Below are 18,006 nucleotides of genomic sequence, written 5' to 3'. Positions count from 1 at the left end.
TGACCTCTGACCAGGGTGCTGATGACGAAATCCACTGTGGCTATATAGGGCGACAAAACAAAATAGACAATATGATATCTTATTGTAGTGCATTGCCATATATATGATCATAAGATCAAAATGTGATATTTCTATGTTCAAATGCGATTTTATCGAATGCTATTTAATGATATACCTTATTCTTACTTTGCAATGATCAGTCTTTCTGTGTTCTGTCGCCCTACCGGATGTGTCTGCACAGATGGGAAGATTTCGCAATCCTTGGACTGTCGCCAGAAGTGAGGCTTCAAAGAAAGAACCTTTTAGTTGATAATTACTACCAAACAAAGGTTACAAGAAAGCTCTTGGAAGAAAAGGTAAGTACTTATGTTATAACAGATGTTAGGTACTATAAGAATGTATTATTAACCTGGTTGAATTTTATTAGAAGAAGAAGACGAAACTTCCGCTGCTACAAACGCTCGCGAAAAATGATATACGGATTGAAATAGTTTGTTACTTGGCAAGACATCATTCATTCATTCATTCAGAAATAGAAAGCCGAGGCGTCCAGTCGGTTGTGAAGATAGGCTAGAGTATAATGTCAGTCGTGAAAAATTGTAGTACAGTTAATAATAAGACATAGTTGCGTGGCCAGTAACGTTATTGTCGCGTGTTGGGGAGGGGCGACACGTGTGAACGTGATTTCTTCACATGCATATCTAGGTCAGAATTAATCCCAAAAATGGGACCAAATCAGCCTTACATTATAAGATTGTAATTCATATATTATCATAATGATGAAGGTCATCCTGTTACCAGTGGCATCATCTGACCAAGGAGGTTAAAGAATCTTTCTTTAACCTCCTTGATCTGACACTGTACCATAGGTAAAATGAAAATTAGCTAAGGCATGGAATGGCATATTTATTTGTATGTTATAATTCATATAGTGTGTCCTCCTGTTGAATTACACAGAGAACCTGTTCAGTAGGTCTTTCCGAGAACCTTAGATAAGTATAGGATTTGTCAGGCAGGGAGAGTTTGCAGGGAAAATAGGTCAACGGGATTCTCTGCGTCTGTAGATATCAAAATCCATGTGCATTTTCCATGTAACGTTAACAGTCTTTGCGCATTTTCCACATATTTCATTTGAGATATTGATGAGTTAATTCATTATCATCAGTTTGGGTGTGACAGAATTACAGGGCTCAAAATACCATTTGCTATGTAATAAAAAAACTACAGAAAATTTGTGAAATTCTCTCACACACTCACTATCCATTTGGGGGAAGGAATGTAAACCAGTTGCAACTTGGCACACTATGCAGAAATGGACTTCAATGTACCTTATGAAGACCATATGGAGGGATGCTGTGCAAAGACTTACCCTGTCTCAAACTTGGATGTCAGACACTGATTATGATTTTAAGCCCAGTAATAATAAATGTCTGACTTTCGTTTCTGTGATTTGTCAGCAAAAGTCTGCCTATATCTGACCACATGCTCTGGTTCTCTATAGGAGCTGTCTACAGACTGGGTGGAGAGGGAATGGCGCAGCAGTTCAGAGGGACCAGTGCTAAAGTCATCATTATTGGAGCTGGTATATCAGGCATTGCAGCAGCAAAAACCCTGCAGGACAATGGGGTACAGGACTTCATTATCCTGGAGGGGTCAGACAGGATCGGTGGGCGGATGCGTCTGGTAGACTTTGGGGGAGTGAAGATCGAGGCGGGGGCGAACTGGGTCCACGGGATACGCGGAAACCCCGTCTGGGAACTGGCTCAGGGGCTGGACCTGAAGGGGAAGGTGCAGGATGTCGCCAAGATGGTGGTTCGAGATGACGATGGCGCGGATGTGACGGAGCATGCCGTCAGCAGGTTTGCGGACCTGCAGAGGGCGCGGAAGCACGCCCACGCCATGCTGGAGAGGAAGATCAGCGAAGACGGCAATGACACCTCCATCCGCGTGGCTCTACGTCTGGCTGGCTGGAAGGCCATCGCCCCTGTCGACAAGGTGGTCGAGTACTTCTCCTTCGATTTCCAAAACGGTGCTACACCAGACGTCACCTCACTCCTGCAGAATGAAGATGAGGAAACCCTTGTTGATTTTGATGACAAGGAATACTTCGTTACCGACCAACGTGGCTTTGGCTTCATAGTGGAGGAGATGGCGAGAACTTTTCTCGACAAGCAAGATCCTCGGCTCCAGTTTAACAAATGTGTGGATGAGATAAAGTGGAGCAATCAGGGCGTAGTCGTGAGGACTAGCGATGGGTCGGAGTATTCGGCAGAATACGCCCTGACCACCTTTAGCCTGGGGGTGCTGCAGAGTGACCACATCTCCTTCGTCCCAGAACTTCCTGACTGGAAACTGGAGGAAATCTACCAGGTGGAGATGTGCCACTACACCAAGATCTTCCTCAAGTTTCCTTTCAAGTTCTGGGATGGGAAGGAGTACATCTTCCACGCGCATCCCAAGAGGGGCTACTACCCAGTCATGCAAGACATGGAGGCCGAGGGCTGCCATCCGCCCGGGACCAACATCCTCGCCGTGACCGTCACAGGAGAGGAGTCCAAGAGAGTGGAGGGTCTGCCCAACAGCACGGTGGCATCAGAAATCATGGAGGTCCTGAGGAACCTGTACGGAGAAGACGTCCCCACACCAGTGGATATATTTGTCAGCAGGTGGTCCCAGGACCCCTTGTTTCTCGGTGCCTTTACACGCATTCCTACTGGTGCTTTCAGAGATGGCACAGAGAAATACAAGGCCCCTGTAGGAAGGCTGTATTTTGGTGGGGAGGCCTTTCACGAGAGGTACATGGGGTTTGTGCATGGTGGGCTCCTAGCAGGGGTGGATAAGGCAAAAGACATCCTTAATGCGATTAGGGATGAGTGCCCTAGTCCTTCAGATACCCCAGATATGGGCAAGCCAATACATACGTCAGAGGAGATAGGTGAAGTCACTTTAACTGGGTCTGGCCATAATGGGCCCTGGGATAATATACTTGATGATGTGAAGGAAACTTGTTGTCAAAATGCTACTACAGGGCTGGGTTCCTGGTCCCTTTCTGAGCCTAAAGGCCTGCTAGAACTGCATCCCCCTGAGTGGCAAGGGTCACCACTGCTGTAAGTGGCAGGTGTTATGTCCAGGGTTCTAGCTACTAGTAGTGCATTTTAGCTTAGTGGGCCATTACGCTGTAATTTGTGACCACTACGCTAAAATAAGGGCCACTACACTAATGTTAACATGGGCAAAGTGATACTAAATGGTCAGCAGACCAGTCAGTACAAGGTGCATGCAGCAAATGTTCTTCAACAAGGTGTGTGGCAGAAGGGTTTGGAGGGTTCAGGTTTGAGTTCACATTTCTCATAATCTGCTACAAAATGGCATCCAGTACTAACATAGCTAGAAAGCATAAGAGGTGTGTTTTTGGTTAAAATCCTGAGCCTGCTGTGCCCGGATTCACCGTCCATGTGTTCTGTGTTGCTTTACCTCTAGCGTTGGGTTATTGTGGAAATCTCAGTGTTTTTCCTTATTATTTGCTTTATTATGCCTGAGTACTTTCAGACAATATCTGTCATTTTAGTGTCTAAAATATAGGTGATGGGTTCCTCGTGAAAATTCCCAATTTTACGCATCATTTTTTATATTTGAAAACACTTTTCTCCCCACAAAAAGCTAGAGAGGTTGAAGTAATTATAACTGAAGTTTGATTGTTCTTCAAGCCATAGGCTCTGTCAATCCTATACTTTGCTGCTTTAGAAGTTTTTCCTGGAAGACATGGTTGCTAGACTTGAAGGTGCGCAAGCTTAAATGGAGATACCAAATAAACTGTGCACCCAGATTCACAAATCTCAGAATTCTTAAGATCTTAAGAAATACTATTTATTCATTTATACAAGTCAGTGATATTTTGGTATATCATTTCTCACATGAGTCACATCCAAAGAACACATCTCAATCTTGAATAGTGCAGTCGTACAAGATGTTTAATCAAACACATATCAATATCAGAGTTGAGAGCAGTTTTCTTTGGTAACTTCTCTAATGGTGATGTCTTGTGTTTGTTTTGTACCAGCTAAGCTGTCAAGTTAACAAGGAGAAAATTCAGTCAGTCTATTTGAAATCATGGTTTCAAATTTACTGAGATCCAAATATCGATATGAATATAAAGTGTGAGTACATAGAGACGGTGCATGTTGTTCCAGTTGACTTCTCAGGGACTGTGTTCATGTGTAGCATGTCGTGAGTTCTTCCAGCCTCCTAATCCAGGAATGTGTGTGTCAGTGGTTTTACTAGCCTACAGTAATGTCAGACTAAGAAATGGCCTTAGTTTCAGATTTTGTCTGATACTATGTGTGTGAAGTTACTAGATTCAGTTGTCACAAAATGTCTTCTCAATGATTATAAGACTTTATAACTTGTAGGTCTTCTCATTATGAACACACCAGTCATAATTGTTGGGTTGTTTGTGAAAATGTTCATAACTTATTGTAAGTTTGTGCTTTACTTGATCAATGAAGTGTGCTCTAATATGTAAAATTCTTGATGCATTTAAAAAAAAAAACCTTTTCATGTTTTTCTAACCACTGTCCTCACTGGTCCATCCCTTGTAGATTTTCAAATGCTAAAAAAAACATCTGGGCCATGACGATAATGGAAAAAAATGTAACAATGTGCCCAATGCTTCTTGATCATCAGTGTCATACCTATATTATGTGATCCCAGCCTTTTAGCTATGCCTGTGTGAGGTGGTTTCAATCACTAAGAGATACATTGATTTTGATTCATAAAACTATATGAGAACTGTTTTAGGAGTATTTCCATGTATTTATGTATCTGCAGTGATATACACAAATGTAGTTGAGTGGTGATGGTTGACATTTTATAATTTAGTCATATTTGAAAGCACCATAATAACCCATGTGGTATGATGGCAATGCACATTGAAATGTTTTCCATTGGTGGCCATCTTTAAGATGTGCCAGGTTCAGTATTAAAAAAAAAACTCATCCTCTTTATATCAAGAAATAATCCTCATATTGTATAAGTTTACTGTATAGTTATGTGTATATTATAAGTGCCAGGATATCATGATATGCATTTGACAAGTGATATGTATCACACAAAAAGTCACTTACTTCTTATCATCTATACACATTCATGTAATTACTTTCTAGTGTTTTAACTTAAGACATCAGAAGCATGTCAGCTCATGTATTCAGTAGTAATTGTGGAATGGAAATTGTTTTAGAAAGTAGTTGTGACCCATGTGTAGCCTCCATATCAGGCTCTCTGGGCCTTTTTTTCATCTCGTCTACAGGCTGGCGGCACAGACGATCCAGTACAAAAAGAAATGGCCAGTGAAACTGTATAATGAACGAAAAAAGGCCCACACGTACAGCTTTATCCCACATTAACTGTAAGCAGCAGATGGATGATAAGTTAAAGGAGCTACTGTCCAAAATGATGTGTGTTGCCAAGTGCGTGTAGGTAGTCTTGCCTCAAACAAGTGCTCCAAAGTACAGACTTTATTTATTTATTTTTTTGTTATTACACTTTTAGTATCATATTTTGTCGTTACCATGATTCGACATTCAGAGGACCATTATGATTCAACTTTTATGGGACCACTATAACTACTATTTTGGCTCCTGCAAGAAATTGTTTCATATCACAACAAAATCAAACTACGACCACCTTTGTATCAACAACATCTATTTACAAACTAGTCTTCTCTCTGTAACAGGTACTCCAAAGTACTGCCATAGTTTTAAAATCTTTATGATCATGTTATCTTGTATGCAACATTTTAGTATCATATTAATTTTGTTGTTACCAGAGGATCACTATAACTACCATCATATTTGGTAATTCCAAAATTGCTTCATATCACAACAAAATCTAGCTTTGAGTTTGACCACCTTTGTACCTGAAGCTTGGAACATGCCAAAATATTTAATAAACCAAGTTATACATGTACTAATGAACTTTGTCATTTTTATACCCTAATACTTGGTGTCATGACCGTTGTTGCCTTGAAGTGGTCTAATGACCTTGCTCTGAACAATCTCGTTAAAAAATATTAGATACTACTACAATTATTACACATATTACACAGAACCATAGAAGGAACAGTGGTAGTGTAATACATCGGACAGGAACCGGTGTGGATCATTGCCACAGCAGTATACTTCCTGTTCTTGTCTTGAACTCATATACAGTGCAGTCCACTGTTCTTTTGGTACTGCTGGTAGAACTGGATCAGTTCTGGTCCAATCCTGGGACAAACTGCCTGTAGGGCTTGTTCAAAATGTCTTCTCAGGACAAACTCAGCTTTGATGTCATCTGTCAGGGCTGAAAGGGCAGCTTCCTGGCACACTGCAACTACCTGCAGAGGGAGACAGACTGTGTGAATCCATTTCTACATTATAAACTATCTGTAGCAGTAGATGTATAGGTATGGAGATTGTGTTTAAAATACTGTTTACAAAATTAACAAAAATACAGCTGCAATTCCAAAGAAAATTGGTAGGGGGCTCAGACTCATTCCTTAGCCCAAACACTATTACTTGTATGGTAAAAACAAAAGATGCACAGCTCCACTGAAGTAGCAGAGAAAGTCTTAGTAGCAAATAGTCCAAGTAAAATGTTCTTTACTTTACCAACACAGGCCCAACTACGAGATAAAATAAAACCCCATCTATTGCTTCTCCAGTTATGCTGTCCACCCACCCAACCATAGATATACTAATCGCACTGACACATGGCCAAACAAGACGGAAGTATGTAATTTCTCTGTATAGTATAGGATCATCATTTCTAACCTCTGCTCCAGAGTAGTTCTTTGTTTTCTCCACAAGCCAGTCCACATCCAGGTCCTGGGTGACTGGCATGGTTTTGAACTGGATCTTGAGGATGTCCCGCCTGGTGTCAGCATCTGGCAGTGGTATGTACAGGATACGGTCTATCCTTCCTGGTCTCAGCAGCGCCTACAGGTTGAACAACAACAAAAGGTTCAGTAAACCATTCTCTTTCCATTTTTTACCATGTGATGTCAATTTTGAATGGCTGGAGCTGAGTCTTGAAGTTGACTCACGGTAACCAATTCTACTTCAGGATCACAAGCTTGAGACTGATGATACAGTAGAAGCCGCTTAATTGCACGGCCTATTTGCCAGTGAATTTCGTGCAACTATCCGGCTAGTGCAATAATGCCCAGTTATCTACCTGTACTGCACCGGTTTGGGATTTTAGGATTCCATGCAGTTAACAGAAGTGTGCGTTAATCCGTTGTGCAATTAACTGGCTTCTACTGTACCAATAAAATCCTAGCTAAAACCCTGCTCATTGGGATACCTTGTCGATCATGTCTGGCCGGTTGGTGGCAGCCACAACAGTGACATCACCCAGCTTGTCCACCCCGTCAATCTCTGTCAGGAGCTGTGCAAGGACTCGGTCTGCAACGTTATTACCCCCACCAGAGCTGTAGGGACAGACAGCATGGCAATGTCACTTCATTTTCTTGCTTTTGGAACATTCCCAGGTAAAGATACCCCCAGTAAAGGAAGAAGACGCAAAAGAGTAGGCTGAATGGAAAATCAAAGTTTGCATCTGACATTACTGCACATTTCTTCACTCATTTCTTCATACAATTCTCAGCTGCAGTGGTAGGATGCTGCATAAAGCCTAATTTTCTCCATAAAAGAGGCTAGGTTTTACATTGTATTTCCGAACTATGAGTTTGCAGGTAGTAGTGAGTTACACAAGTTTTTAGGGCAATGACTGAGGGATCTTGATTTTAGCATGTGTGGGGGAAATGCTCCTTAAGTAAAATGTTGGAATTAGTCAAGAATATTGTTAGTTATGGGTAGGTTTAGATCTACACAATAATGAAACAGTGAGTAGATTTTACACTAGATCTCGCAATTTTTTTCAAGAACAGCATTAAGGCTCAAATACACATTTTTATTGTGAAAATAGCCAAGAAACAATTTACTATGATGAAACTGTTTCAAAGACTGACATCCATAAAGTGGTGACATAGGTCTCAGCACATATTCCCTTCCTATCCTTGTACCATATTTCAGGCCTGACATTCAGATGTAAAAGTACACTAAATCAACAAGACGTCCTGTGTGAATGGTTGAGGGTTAGTTTTTCTGTAGTACATGTATGTGCATGTGTCTCTCACCTTCCCCTTGACACTGCTAGTGCATCGATTTCATCAAAGAACACAATGGATGGAGCAGCAGCACGAGCCTTACGGAACACCTGGGGGGGGGGGGCATTAATTGTACCGTGGTCATATGGCAGGTGTGTATTGAATGATACATGTACATGTGGATAAGAATTTTATGTGGATAAGTTATAACACAATAAATATAATAATCAAGGCACCTCTAAATTGCTGTTCTTTCTTGTGTGACTTATTTGATTTCAATAATTGATGCCATGTTTTCTAAAGAAAAAGTTCATACGACACCTTCAACGACATATAAAATGCCTTTAACAACAAACTAAATCATATCATATTGCACATGAAGATAGTAAAAACACTGCAGGTTTCTTACCTCCCTCACAGCCAGCTCTGACTCTCCCACCCACTTACTAAACAACTCTGGACCCTACGTGTGAAAAGATAACAACCGTTATTGGCTGGCAGAATAATTGCTATAAAAGTGTTTTCTACTCACCGTTATTTGTAGCACGTTATTCTAAATCATGCAAGACCAAATTGAAGGCACTACATGTTTCTACAATATACTAGTAGTTGTGCTGCCCCCATGGCTGATTAAAAAGCTGTGGGACTGATGATGATTATGCTGAGTATTTGTAGCCTGTACCTTAGCCTGACAAAAATCCGGTTCCTACTGACTGGCACTACACTTGCCTCCCTAGGAGAGGGGATCATTAACCCCAGCCAGCGAGAGATTGTGTAAACACAGGCTAGCCTGTACCTTCACAGCTATGAAGTTGAGTCCACTCTCTGTGGCCAGTGCCCTGGCAATGAGAGTCTTGGAGCAGCCGGGAGGCCCGTACATGAGGATACCCTGGGGAGGGCGGATGCCCATCCTCTGGAAGGCCTCCGGGTTCTTCAGGGGCCACTCCACCGCCTGCTGTAGCTTCTGTTTTATCCCAGCCTGGCCTCCAATGTCAGACCAGCGCACCTGGAGGAATAAGAGAAAATTAGCAGCTATTTTCCAATAAGTGAGTTGGGTTATATTAAATGCAGCTCTTCAAAGGGCGACCTGATTGGTAGACTGCTTTTCCTTCTATAAGTGTCCAAGTCAGGTGCCAGGATTCGAACCTTCAGGATGACTTCTGGGTTTTCTACCTACATGCAGAAAGCAGAACCACTAACTGATCATACTACCTGAGGACACTTACACAATGTAGCAGCTGCTATGACATAAATACATGTATGTCCTGCTTCTATTTACAAGGACTTTGGGCCTTTTAGTACTTTGATAATAAAAGTGGGTAGAGCAAATTTTGTAAGGTGCTAATTTTGCATATTACTATTATTAGAATCTTCATTTGATCACTGAAATAAATGATCTTACTTTGGGAACATCGATCATGACCTCCCTCATAGCACTGGGTTTCACTTCCTTCAAAGCCAAGACAAAATCCTCCATGGACACTTGGACAGTTTGAGCCAGGCTGCCATCACTGGCTGAAGTCTGTGTGCACTGATCAGCCTGCAAGCACAAACAGAAGTACATCAAACTTCAAACATGTCAGGATGTTGGTAGTCTGAACTGAATGAGAAAGTTAAGTTACAATTCTACTAAGGCCACGCCACAAAATAACAACACCAAAAATTTGGAAACTCAATTTTGGCTAATCATTATATGTATAGCTGCCACATAATATCCTCTATCCACAAATGCTTCTTATTGGTATCATAATAACTTAGTTAGATATTAAATTCTGCTCCCCCATGGACTAATTAAACAAGACTACAACAGTAATTGTCATACACTCGGCACAAAAAGTTTGGAATATCAACTTTGGTATATCATATTTCCCATATTTTTGCATCAATTTCAATGTATTATATATCAAGAGAAAGCTTGTGTGATTTTCTTTCCTATGGTATCAAACTTATGATGATTGTATACACATGAAACGAGCACAAGGCCTGCTTACGTGAGTGGGTCACGAAATAAAAGTGCCCAAATTCCCCTACTTCTGTTCAACACTGCATCGTCCTGTTGATATTGGTGCGGGTGTCACTGGTTCAATCAATCCTCTTTTCACCTCACATTTTGTATACGGAACATACAATGTTTTAGCACACTTGAGTAGAGTTCATCTGCCCTTTCGATAGTTGGATGGCAGAATCAAAGCGTGGATGCGGCCAGGAGAACCGCACACTGACAAGGCAAGAGTAACTTTCGGCATTTGGTGGTGGAGGCAGCGTCATGGTGTGGGGCGGTATAACCACAATAGGGTAAACAAGACTCGTCATCATTCCGGGCAAATTAATGTGGTGACATATGGGAAACACCATCCTCCATCCAGTAGCAACATTCTACCTCTTCAATATTGGACCAAATGCCATTCTGCAAGATTACAAGACCAGTCCACACAGAGCAAGGACCATTGGATGCTGGAGCACAGTCTTAGGGTGGAATAGCCTTCCTACGGCTTATGGCTAGCACTCGATTGATCACCTCTTGCCATGGTTCAGATTTTTTGCTTGAATAAAGAATAATAGTAGCTTTGATTGACATGTCCTGTTTATTCAACTTGCCTTTATTCACAAGTCAATACTGACCGAAGAAAATGAGCAGAATGGAGTGATTGACTTTAGTAGGGTGATTTTGGCACTTTATCTTTAGGACCCCCTGTACGTAAGCGGGCCTAGTCCTCGTTCCATGAATTTAAACTCATAAAATACTCTACTCAGATATGCTAAAAAGAAACTTGGATGTTCTGTATACCAAACGTTAGGTGATAAAAGGATTGATTGAATCATTGTCACCCGCGGCCATAACAATGGTTGAACCGGGCGATACAGTTTTGAACAGAAACGGGGGAATTTGGGCACTTTTTTTTGGTGACCCACTCACGTTAGCAGGCCTAGTAAATGTTCCATGAGTTAACAATGATAATGAGTTTGATACCATTGGAAAGAAAATCATACATGCTTTCTATAGATATATAATATATTGAAATTGATGAAGAAACAACATAAATATGATCAACCGAAGTTGACATTCCAAACTTTTTGTGCTGAGTGTAGATACCCTTTTGCCACATGGTGTAAAACAACATTGTCATACTGAAACCTTACCTTTCCTCTTTTTGTATATCTTTTGAAGGCATGAAGGCCGGCTGTTGAAATATGTGAAGAAGCATTTCAACTATTTGTTACATAAAACATGATGTAGTCATGCCCTAATTACATAAGACATGATGTAGTCATGCCCTAATGACACACAATCAAGTGTACACAATCTTGTGTCTCCTGACTGCTCCATTAAGGTCAAATTCCATATCTTCTTTGTTGGCTGAATGGAAAAGCAATCTGTATAAGAAAAAGAACCTAGACCCATGTTTGCACAAGCTGTGGAAAGGAAATGTCAAGAGAAGACAGAAGCTGATATCACCAGAACTTCAAGACACAATGTATACAAGACACAAAGTACATGTACTTCAACAAGTTCAAGGGAAGTTATCAACACGGACCATGGGTTTAAATACTCTTTTCTCTGCAATATGTAGTTCATATGTCAAACCTGTATTCCATTTTAATAGCTCCTGAATTCAAGGTGTTTATAAGTCTTTCTGCAAGCTAAAAATTTTCAGCACATGGCTGCAGTTTTGTATTTTAAATCCTGTGAACATTACCAGTCTTGAATGACATATGCTTGTGACTGCAGTACTTACACTTACAATACTAAGATTCTTACCTTCCTTACAAACAGCTGTTAGGTCGGCCCCAACATAGCCATGGGCACTGTCTGCAATTCTGTAGGAGTAAGCAGAAGATAGTGTAAAACGTCTTTTACTTTTCAGATACTTGTGTGGTACCGATAAATATGGCTAACACAAAGCAAATCCTAGTGTATTGTCCGAAACCCCTGGGCAAAACAAGGAATTGCTTAGCTTTTTTATTCTCAATGACACATCAGGAATTTTTCATAGCAAAAAAATTGGTCACCTGGTGATATCCTCTGGGCTCAGATTATGTGGCATCTTCCTCATTAGGCAGGACAGAATCTGAGAAGTGGAAATGAACACATTGTCAGGGAAGCAAAAATATTAAAAAATCTATATAGTAAGCATACCAAATATCATACAGCCATCAACACTTTCTACAGTTACATTTGTATGTATATATAAAGAACATTAATTTGATTAATTGGAACTTTTGGACACTAGCAAACGATAACTTTTGACAAAATAAGTAACATACATCGGCCCTCTGCACGGCGTTGGGGATGGGCAGCTCTACCTCCCTATCAAACCTGCCAGGGCGGCGCAGGGCTGGGTCAACTGCATCTGGTCTGTTTGTGGCACCCAGTACAACCACCTGGCCTGGCACTCCTGACTGTAGACAGGAAACATGTGTCATTACTGAGATAAGCAAAGTTCTAATTAAGGATGTGCAAAAATGGCCTCAACAACAGGCATTTTGGGGGCAAGAGGCAAATACAGCTTGTTTGGACAGTAGATAAACAAAGGATCCCTCAGTTTTGCCATATCGCCATCATGAAATTCCTGTCATTCACAATTAGTACATATAGTACAATATTGTACAGGATCTGGTCTGACCTATGTTTGACCTGTACATGTATCTACTGGACAGGTACTGTAAGCATCCAGAAAGTTCCAACTTGGCTAAAATGGATTCAATCAACAGTTAAGCAACTTTTCCACTCAGACACACTGGTTCATTGATCTAGCTCTTTTTGACAAGACTTGGTGTGCCACGGCTTAACATCCAGTCGCTAGGACTGCAACCCATTCCAGTAGCGCACACGCCTGGTGAGTCATGGACACATGGTTAAAACTTGACTGACTAGAACAAAGAAACTACCTACATGTACCAGTCTTACACCATCCATGAGGGTTAGCAGAGTAGCAACCACTCTCTTCTCCATCTCTGACTGAACATTCTCCCTCTTTGGGCAAAGGGCATCCAGTTCATCGATGAATATGATGCTTGGTGTTCTAGGAAGGCAAAAATAGGTATGCTAAAAATAATCCACAAAGGGCCAAAATCATGTCCTATTAGAAAAAAGACAGGACTGAATGAGCATTGGCCATGCACCTTAATAGCAAAAATTTCTAGAGACAAATTTTTACTATCATAACTCCTTAAACATTTCAAAACGTCCAGCAATATAATGAATATAACATTAAAACAGTTTTGAACCTTTCTTCAGCTTGTTTGAAGATATCTCTGAGTCTGGACTCTGTTTCTCCAAAGAATCTGAAACAAACATTAAGGTGATGAGACTTCTAATATATTGCAGACATGCTATATGTGCATCAAGATTGTTTGTCTGTTATCCAACAGTCAGGTCTAACAGTAACAGTAATAGTAACAATTTAAAGTTCTCTAGTTGCTCATTTACATATCAATTCAGATACACGACTACATACAGATTACATTATCTTTAGACCCATTCCTAGTCAATAATGAAAGAAAGTGGCTGTTATCTGATACGTCTTACTTTTTAGAGAAAATGATTTTCTCAGTTGCTTTATCAATTTTGTGTTACAGTGACATAATAAAATATCCCTACTAACTTGCTGAGAACCTCTGGCCCGTTGATAGTGATAAAGGTGGCCCCGATCTCAGCAGCCAGGACCCTGGCCACCATGGTCTTCCCTGTTCCTGGCGGGCCAAACAGCAGCACTCCATAGGGAGGGGCCACTCCTGAGGACAGAAACAGCTATGTTATCATACAGTGCACAACTTGGTAAATATATAGAAGAATGTCTAGATCTTAGAACCAGTTGTGTAAATGATATTGTAGAGTCATCAGGTTGATAGATTGATACTCATCAGATCATGCACTAGGTAGTTCATTTGTAAGCACCTGTTTGTTCAGATATACAGTTTTAGTAGACCTTACTAAAGTTGCTGTACTTTTGTTGTGTCAATACAGATCATGTGTATCATAAGATTATAGCCTTACATCTAGTACACAATTTGCAATGTCATGTATAATATTTGTCAGTGGTCAGCCCACTATGGGCAGATAAGATCCTAATAACATTAGAATCTACTAAAAAAAGCTCATCAAGTGTGTGATAGCAACTTTCCCTAGCACGATGTCAACAGTGAGAAAAGGGGACCCAGCCTTTACCCAGACTCCTGAAGGCCTCTAGAGAAGTCAGCGGAAGCTCCACCATGTCACGGATGATTGACAGCTCCTTGGATAACCCTCCTATCATGTCATAGGTCATTCCCTCCTTCCCATCATCCTTTGTGCCTCTGTCACTTCCTGTATCAATAACTAACTTAGTTTCTGATGTGAAATAGTAGAAAGGTCCATGTTCTTTCCCTTGAATCATTGTTTCTTTTCTTCCATTTGTATCTTGACCAGCAGAATCATCTTCATACTTGGAAGAACTTTCCTTCGTGGTTTCCTGCTCACAAGAAGTTTCTTCATATATTTCTTCTAAGTTCTGTTTTACAGGATCATGGTGGTACAAGGAATCTGCAGTATTTTGTGCCACAGAGTCTGCAGTCTGTTGTGTCTGTCCATCCTCTAACGTTAAGTTTGCCATACCATCTGCCAACATTGTATTATCCTTATTTCTTAGAGTTTTTTCTTCAACAGGTGAAGACTTTGACACATTGTTTTCCTCTGGACATCTTTCTGTCTGAGTTCTGCCATCAACACCACAACATTTGCATACTGTGAGGACACATGGCTTTCCATAGTACGTCAGCTGTATGGAGTTTCCAGGGATGAGAATCTTTGAATCTGCAATTAAAAATAAAGATGACTGAATTATGAAAAAATACACTTTCCTGACTACAAACACACCATACAATACAAGACACAAAATAAAATAGTCCATCATCCATTCTGCAAGTTTTACTGATCATAACTTCACATACTAGGTATCATTCTATCACTTGCATTGTATTACTATATACAGTTAAACCTGCCCAAGACGACCACTCAGGGGACCGGGAAAAGGCGGTCGATTTGGACAGGTGGTCGCTGAGAAGAGTATCGACTCAAAACATGCCCGATGCAAAGTATAAATGGTTTCCGTGGTGTTTAATGGCAAATAGCAATCAGCCGCCATCCTTATTCTAGCAATCCGCCGCCATCCTTATTCTAAACATAACATCGTAATGGAAGTAAAAATCCGACGCAAAATGGCCAATTTCGGCACAAAACCGCGATAGTTATCATCAAAAATCGATGAAAACCTCAATTTTGAAAATGATGCGGTCGTTATGGGTCCCAATTTGGGCCGGTCGCGTTGGCCAGGTGGTCGTTGAGAAAAGGTCGCTTAATGCTTACGTCAATGGGAAAAAAATCGGGACCGAGAAAAAGCGGTCGAAATGGCCAGGTGGTCGCCGAGAAGAGGTGGTCGCTCGGGCAGGTTTGACTGTGTATATATATATATATATATATATATATATATATATATATATATATATATATATATATATGAAGTTCCCTAAAAAAGTGTATCCTCATATTTACCTAATTGCTGTCTGCAGTAATCTTGGAAACCTCGAGTTTTCTGGAATTCCATGTATTTCCTGATGGGAATAAATATCAAAAATATATGGCATTATAGAGTGTTTTGTCAGCACTGACTGGATAAAGGCTATGAATGACCATGAAAATCCATGTTCAGGTTTTAAGTAGAGTACTTCTAAGTACTCTGCACCTTCTTGAAACTCTATTGACTTTCAAAAAACAAAATGTTCTTCCTCACTTTTTCCACAGCATGTCATTTAATAAAAAATTTTTTAAAATGTTTAACGCGTCAGTGCAATGGAGGCTTCAGTCCCCAGAATGACATGACCCACCTTGGTTCCAGATACAGCTCTGCCAGAGGTAAGAAGGGTCCCAGCAGAGGTTGCACCAGAACTATAGCACCATCCTCTGCACCACAGTTCATCTGCACCATCTTACCCATCCCTACAGTAGTGAGGGGGGAGGGGGGCCCTGGCCAGGCTGTGCCTACAGCAGCTCTGCCAGTCTGCATACAGGAGACCAACACTGGTCTGCCAACACACAGCTTACATAGCTTCATGGTCACAGGACTGAGACGCACCAGTTCCTGTTTTGTACTTTGGGGCAGCTTTGGCTCTTCAATGTCAACTGGAATGGAGTAATGATACAAGCAAAATTTATCTTCTGAATGAAAGAAAGAAAGTTAACATTAACATGAAAGCTACATTGTCGTGTCAAAATAGGCTAGGAATAAAGCTACATTGTATTTGTTTTGATACCCAAATGTGCCTATAACTATTTATATTTAATTTCGTTATATTTCTTTACTCTCCTCTACTCTTGAAAATTATTGTAATGTAACATGATGTTAAAGGCGCCCAGAGCAGTTTTTAGTGCATTGAAATTGAAAATATTCTGGATGAGACAATCGGTACGATATTGACATTTAATTTACCAATCTAGCACATTTGTATCATTATTTCGTACTTCCAGCGTTTAAAGGGACGCACAAACATGTTGCAAACGGCCCCCTTTGATTTATTGGGACCTACAATAAATCAGCACAGGATCGAGCCACTAACGGTTTCCTGTCTGTACTTTTCGGAGATTTTAGAACGCATGAGGTCACCGAGCGAATTGAATCTGATTCGCCCGTTTGCAAATCGAAACCTTATTTGAACAAGTGACGACATCTCCGGAAACGTTCGGGATTCATTGTTCATGTTCATGTGCATTCCGCAAATTTGAAATAATGGCACGTGCAGTGGCTGCGCTCAGATTTTCAATCAGTTCTCACCACCCAACGACGTCTCATCTTTGCTCAATAGAGGTCGATATGCAATGAGATAGTGTTATTTAAGCTTACTGTGTGTAAAAATGACTTGAAAATTAAATTTGAAAAGACTAAAAAAACTGCTCTGGGTGCCTTTAACACTAATACGTAAGCACGAATATGTAATACAAAAGTCATTGTAGATTTTGTCGAGACAATAAAGCTTGTATTGTATTGTATCTTAATCTGCACTGACTTGTTGACAGAAGGCGACACCGTGTTTTGATATTTTTTAGTGCTATATGGTCTCTATAGTCTATAATATTTTGAAAAGCATCTTGTGCAAGTTGTGGAGTGTGCAGAGGGTGTCATCCATAAGCTTTATTTATTTAACGGGCCCGTTAATTACGTACTGTAGCCTGAGTGTCAATGACATGATTTTGTACTACAGTATTGACATATTTGTGCTATAACGTCACTAGTTTTTTTTACCTTTGTCACTGCACACCACAGCTCGCAGACATCCGTCCTGGCCCACATACCCTACCCCCGTCCCCCTTCCTCTTGGGTCGAAGTCGGTCTCATCCGAGGGGCTGACTGGGACTTCCCGCCGAACCAGGTCAGTCCTACTGACCAGGCAGCCGCTCGGGGAGCTTTTCACCCAGTCCGACTTTGTTCCTCTTCCCTTCTTTGACATTCTGGAAACTGTCCTGATATGCTATCACTATCAGCGCCTAACGAAACATGTGCGTACACTGCTGGCCGCTTCCATTTTGTACCGTGAAGGCTGACGGGATTTGTTATGGCCGGAGAACACAGTATTTATCCGCGACCTTGGGGTTCAGTAAGAAATTAGTGCTACTAAAATCTTTCTATAACACTTCGTATGAATTTTATTAGAAACCAAAACGCCAAAAAATGTCGTATAGAGTTAAAAATAATCAGGTTTTGAGATCGTATATATCGGAATGTGAAGTTTGCCAAGTCAGCGTGTTGATATTGCAATCGCCTTTCTAGGTGAATCGGCTACAGTTCGGTGACCTCCACATGACCCCACGACACCCTCCAGTCCAGGGC

The 18,006-nt window shown here is 40.9% G+C and overlaps 2 protein-coding genes across 2 annotated transcripts; one reads left to right on the top strand and one right to left on the bottom strand.

Moving 5' to 3' along the window:
• Positions 1–212: 212 nt before the first annotated feature.
• Positions 213–4,619, top strand: LOC118419065 (polyamine oxidase 7-like). The gene is made up of 2 exons (XM_035825334.1): positions 213–357; positions 1,502–4,619. The coding sequence occupies exons 1-2, from the start codon at positions 228–230 to the stop codon at positions 3,109–3,111; spliced, it is 1,740 nt and encodes a 579-aa protein (XP_035681227.1). The 5' UTR covers positions 213–227; the 3' UTR covers positions 3,112–4,619.
• A 1,064-nt stretch (positions 4,620–5,683) lies between these two features.
• Positions 5,684–17,718, bottom strand: LOC118419064 (ATPase family protein 2 homolog). The gene is made up of 18 exons (XM_035825332.1): positions 17,422–17,718; positions 16,010–16,304; positions 15,678–15,736; positions 14,316–14,939; positions 13,753–13,882; positions 13,376–13,432; positions 13,047–13,170; positions 12,413–12,547; positions 12,158–12,216; positions 11,907–11,965; positions 11,288–11,328; positions 9,549–9,686; positions 8,943–9,152; positions 8,556–8,609; positions 8,177–8,256; positions 7,342–7,468; positions 6,810–6,974; positions 5,684–6,373 (listed from the first exon to the last, which is right to left on the bottom strand). Exons 1-18 carry the CDS (start codon positions 17,624–17,626, stop codon positions 6,197–6,199), a joined length of 2,739 nt encoding a protein of 912 aa, XP_035681225.1. The 5' UTR covers positions 17,627–17,718; the 3' UTR covers positions 5,684–6,196.
• Positions 17,719–18,006: the final 288 nt, after the last annotated feature.

This window comes from Branchiostoma floridae, chromosome 7 (assembly GCF_000003815.2).
Source record: "Branchiostoma floridae strain S238N-H82 chromosome 7, Bfl_VNyyK, whole genome shotgun sequence".
NCBI lineage: Eukaryota > Metazoa > Chordata > Leptocardii > Amphioxiformes > Branchiostomatidae > Branchiostoma > Branchiostoma floridae.
This window is presented reverse-complemented; position numbering and strand designations above follow the sequence as displayed.

Bases quoted from the DNA above. Each gene is read 5' to 3' on its own strand.
- LOC118419065 (XM_035825334.1), top strand. From the start codon at position 228: ATGTGTCTGCACAGATGGGAAGATTTCGCAATCCTTGGACTGTCGCCA. The intron at 358-1,501 runs TAAGTACTTATG...GGTTCTCTATAG, and splicing joins AAAGCTCTTGGAAGAAAAGG to GAGCTGTCTACAGACTGGGT.
- LOC118419064 (XM_035825332.1), bottom strand. From the start codon at position 17,626: ATGTCAAAGAAGGGAAGAGGAACAAAGTCGGACTGGGTGAAAAGCTCC. The intron at 9,687-11,287 runs GTAAGGTTTCAG...TTGTGCTTGCAG, and splicing joins GATATACAAAAAGAGGAAAG to GCTGATCAGTGCACACAGAC. The intron at 8,610-8,942 runs GTACAGGCTAGC...TTTCACACGTAG, and splicing joins TCAACTTCATAGCTGTGAAG to GGTCCAGAGTTGTTTAGTAA.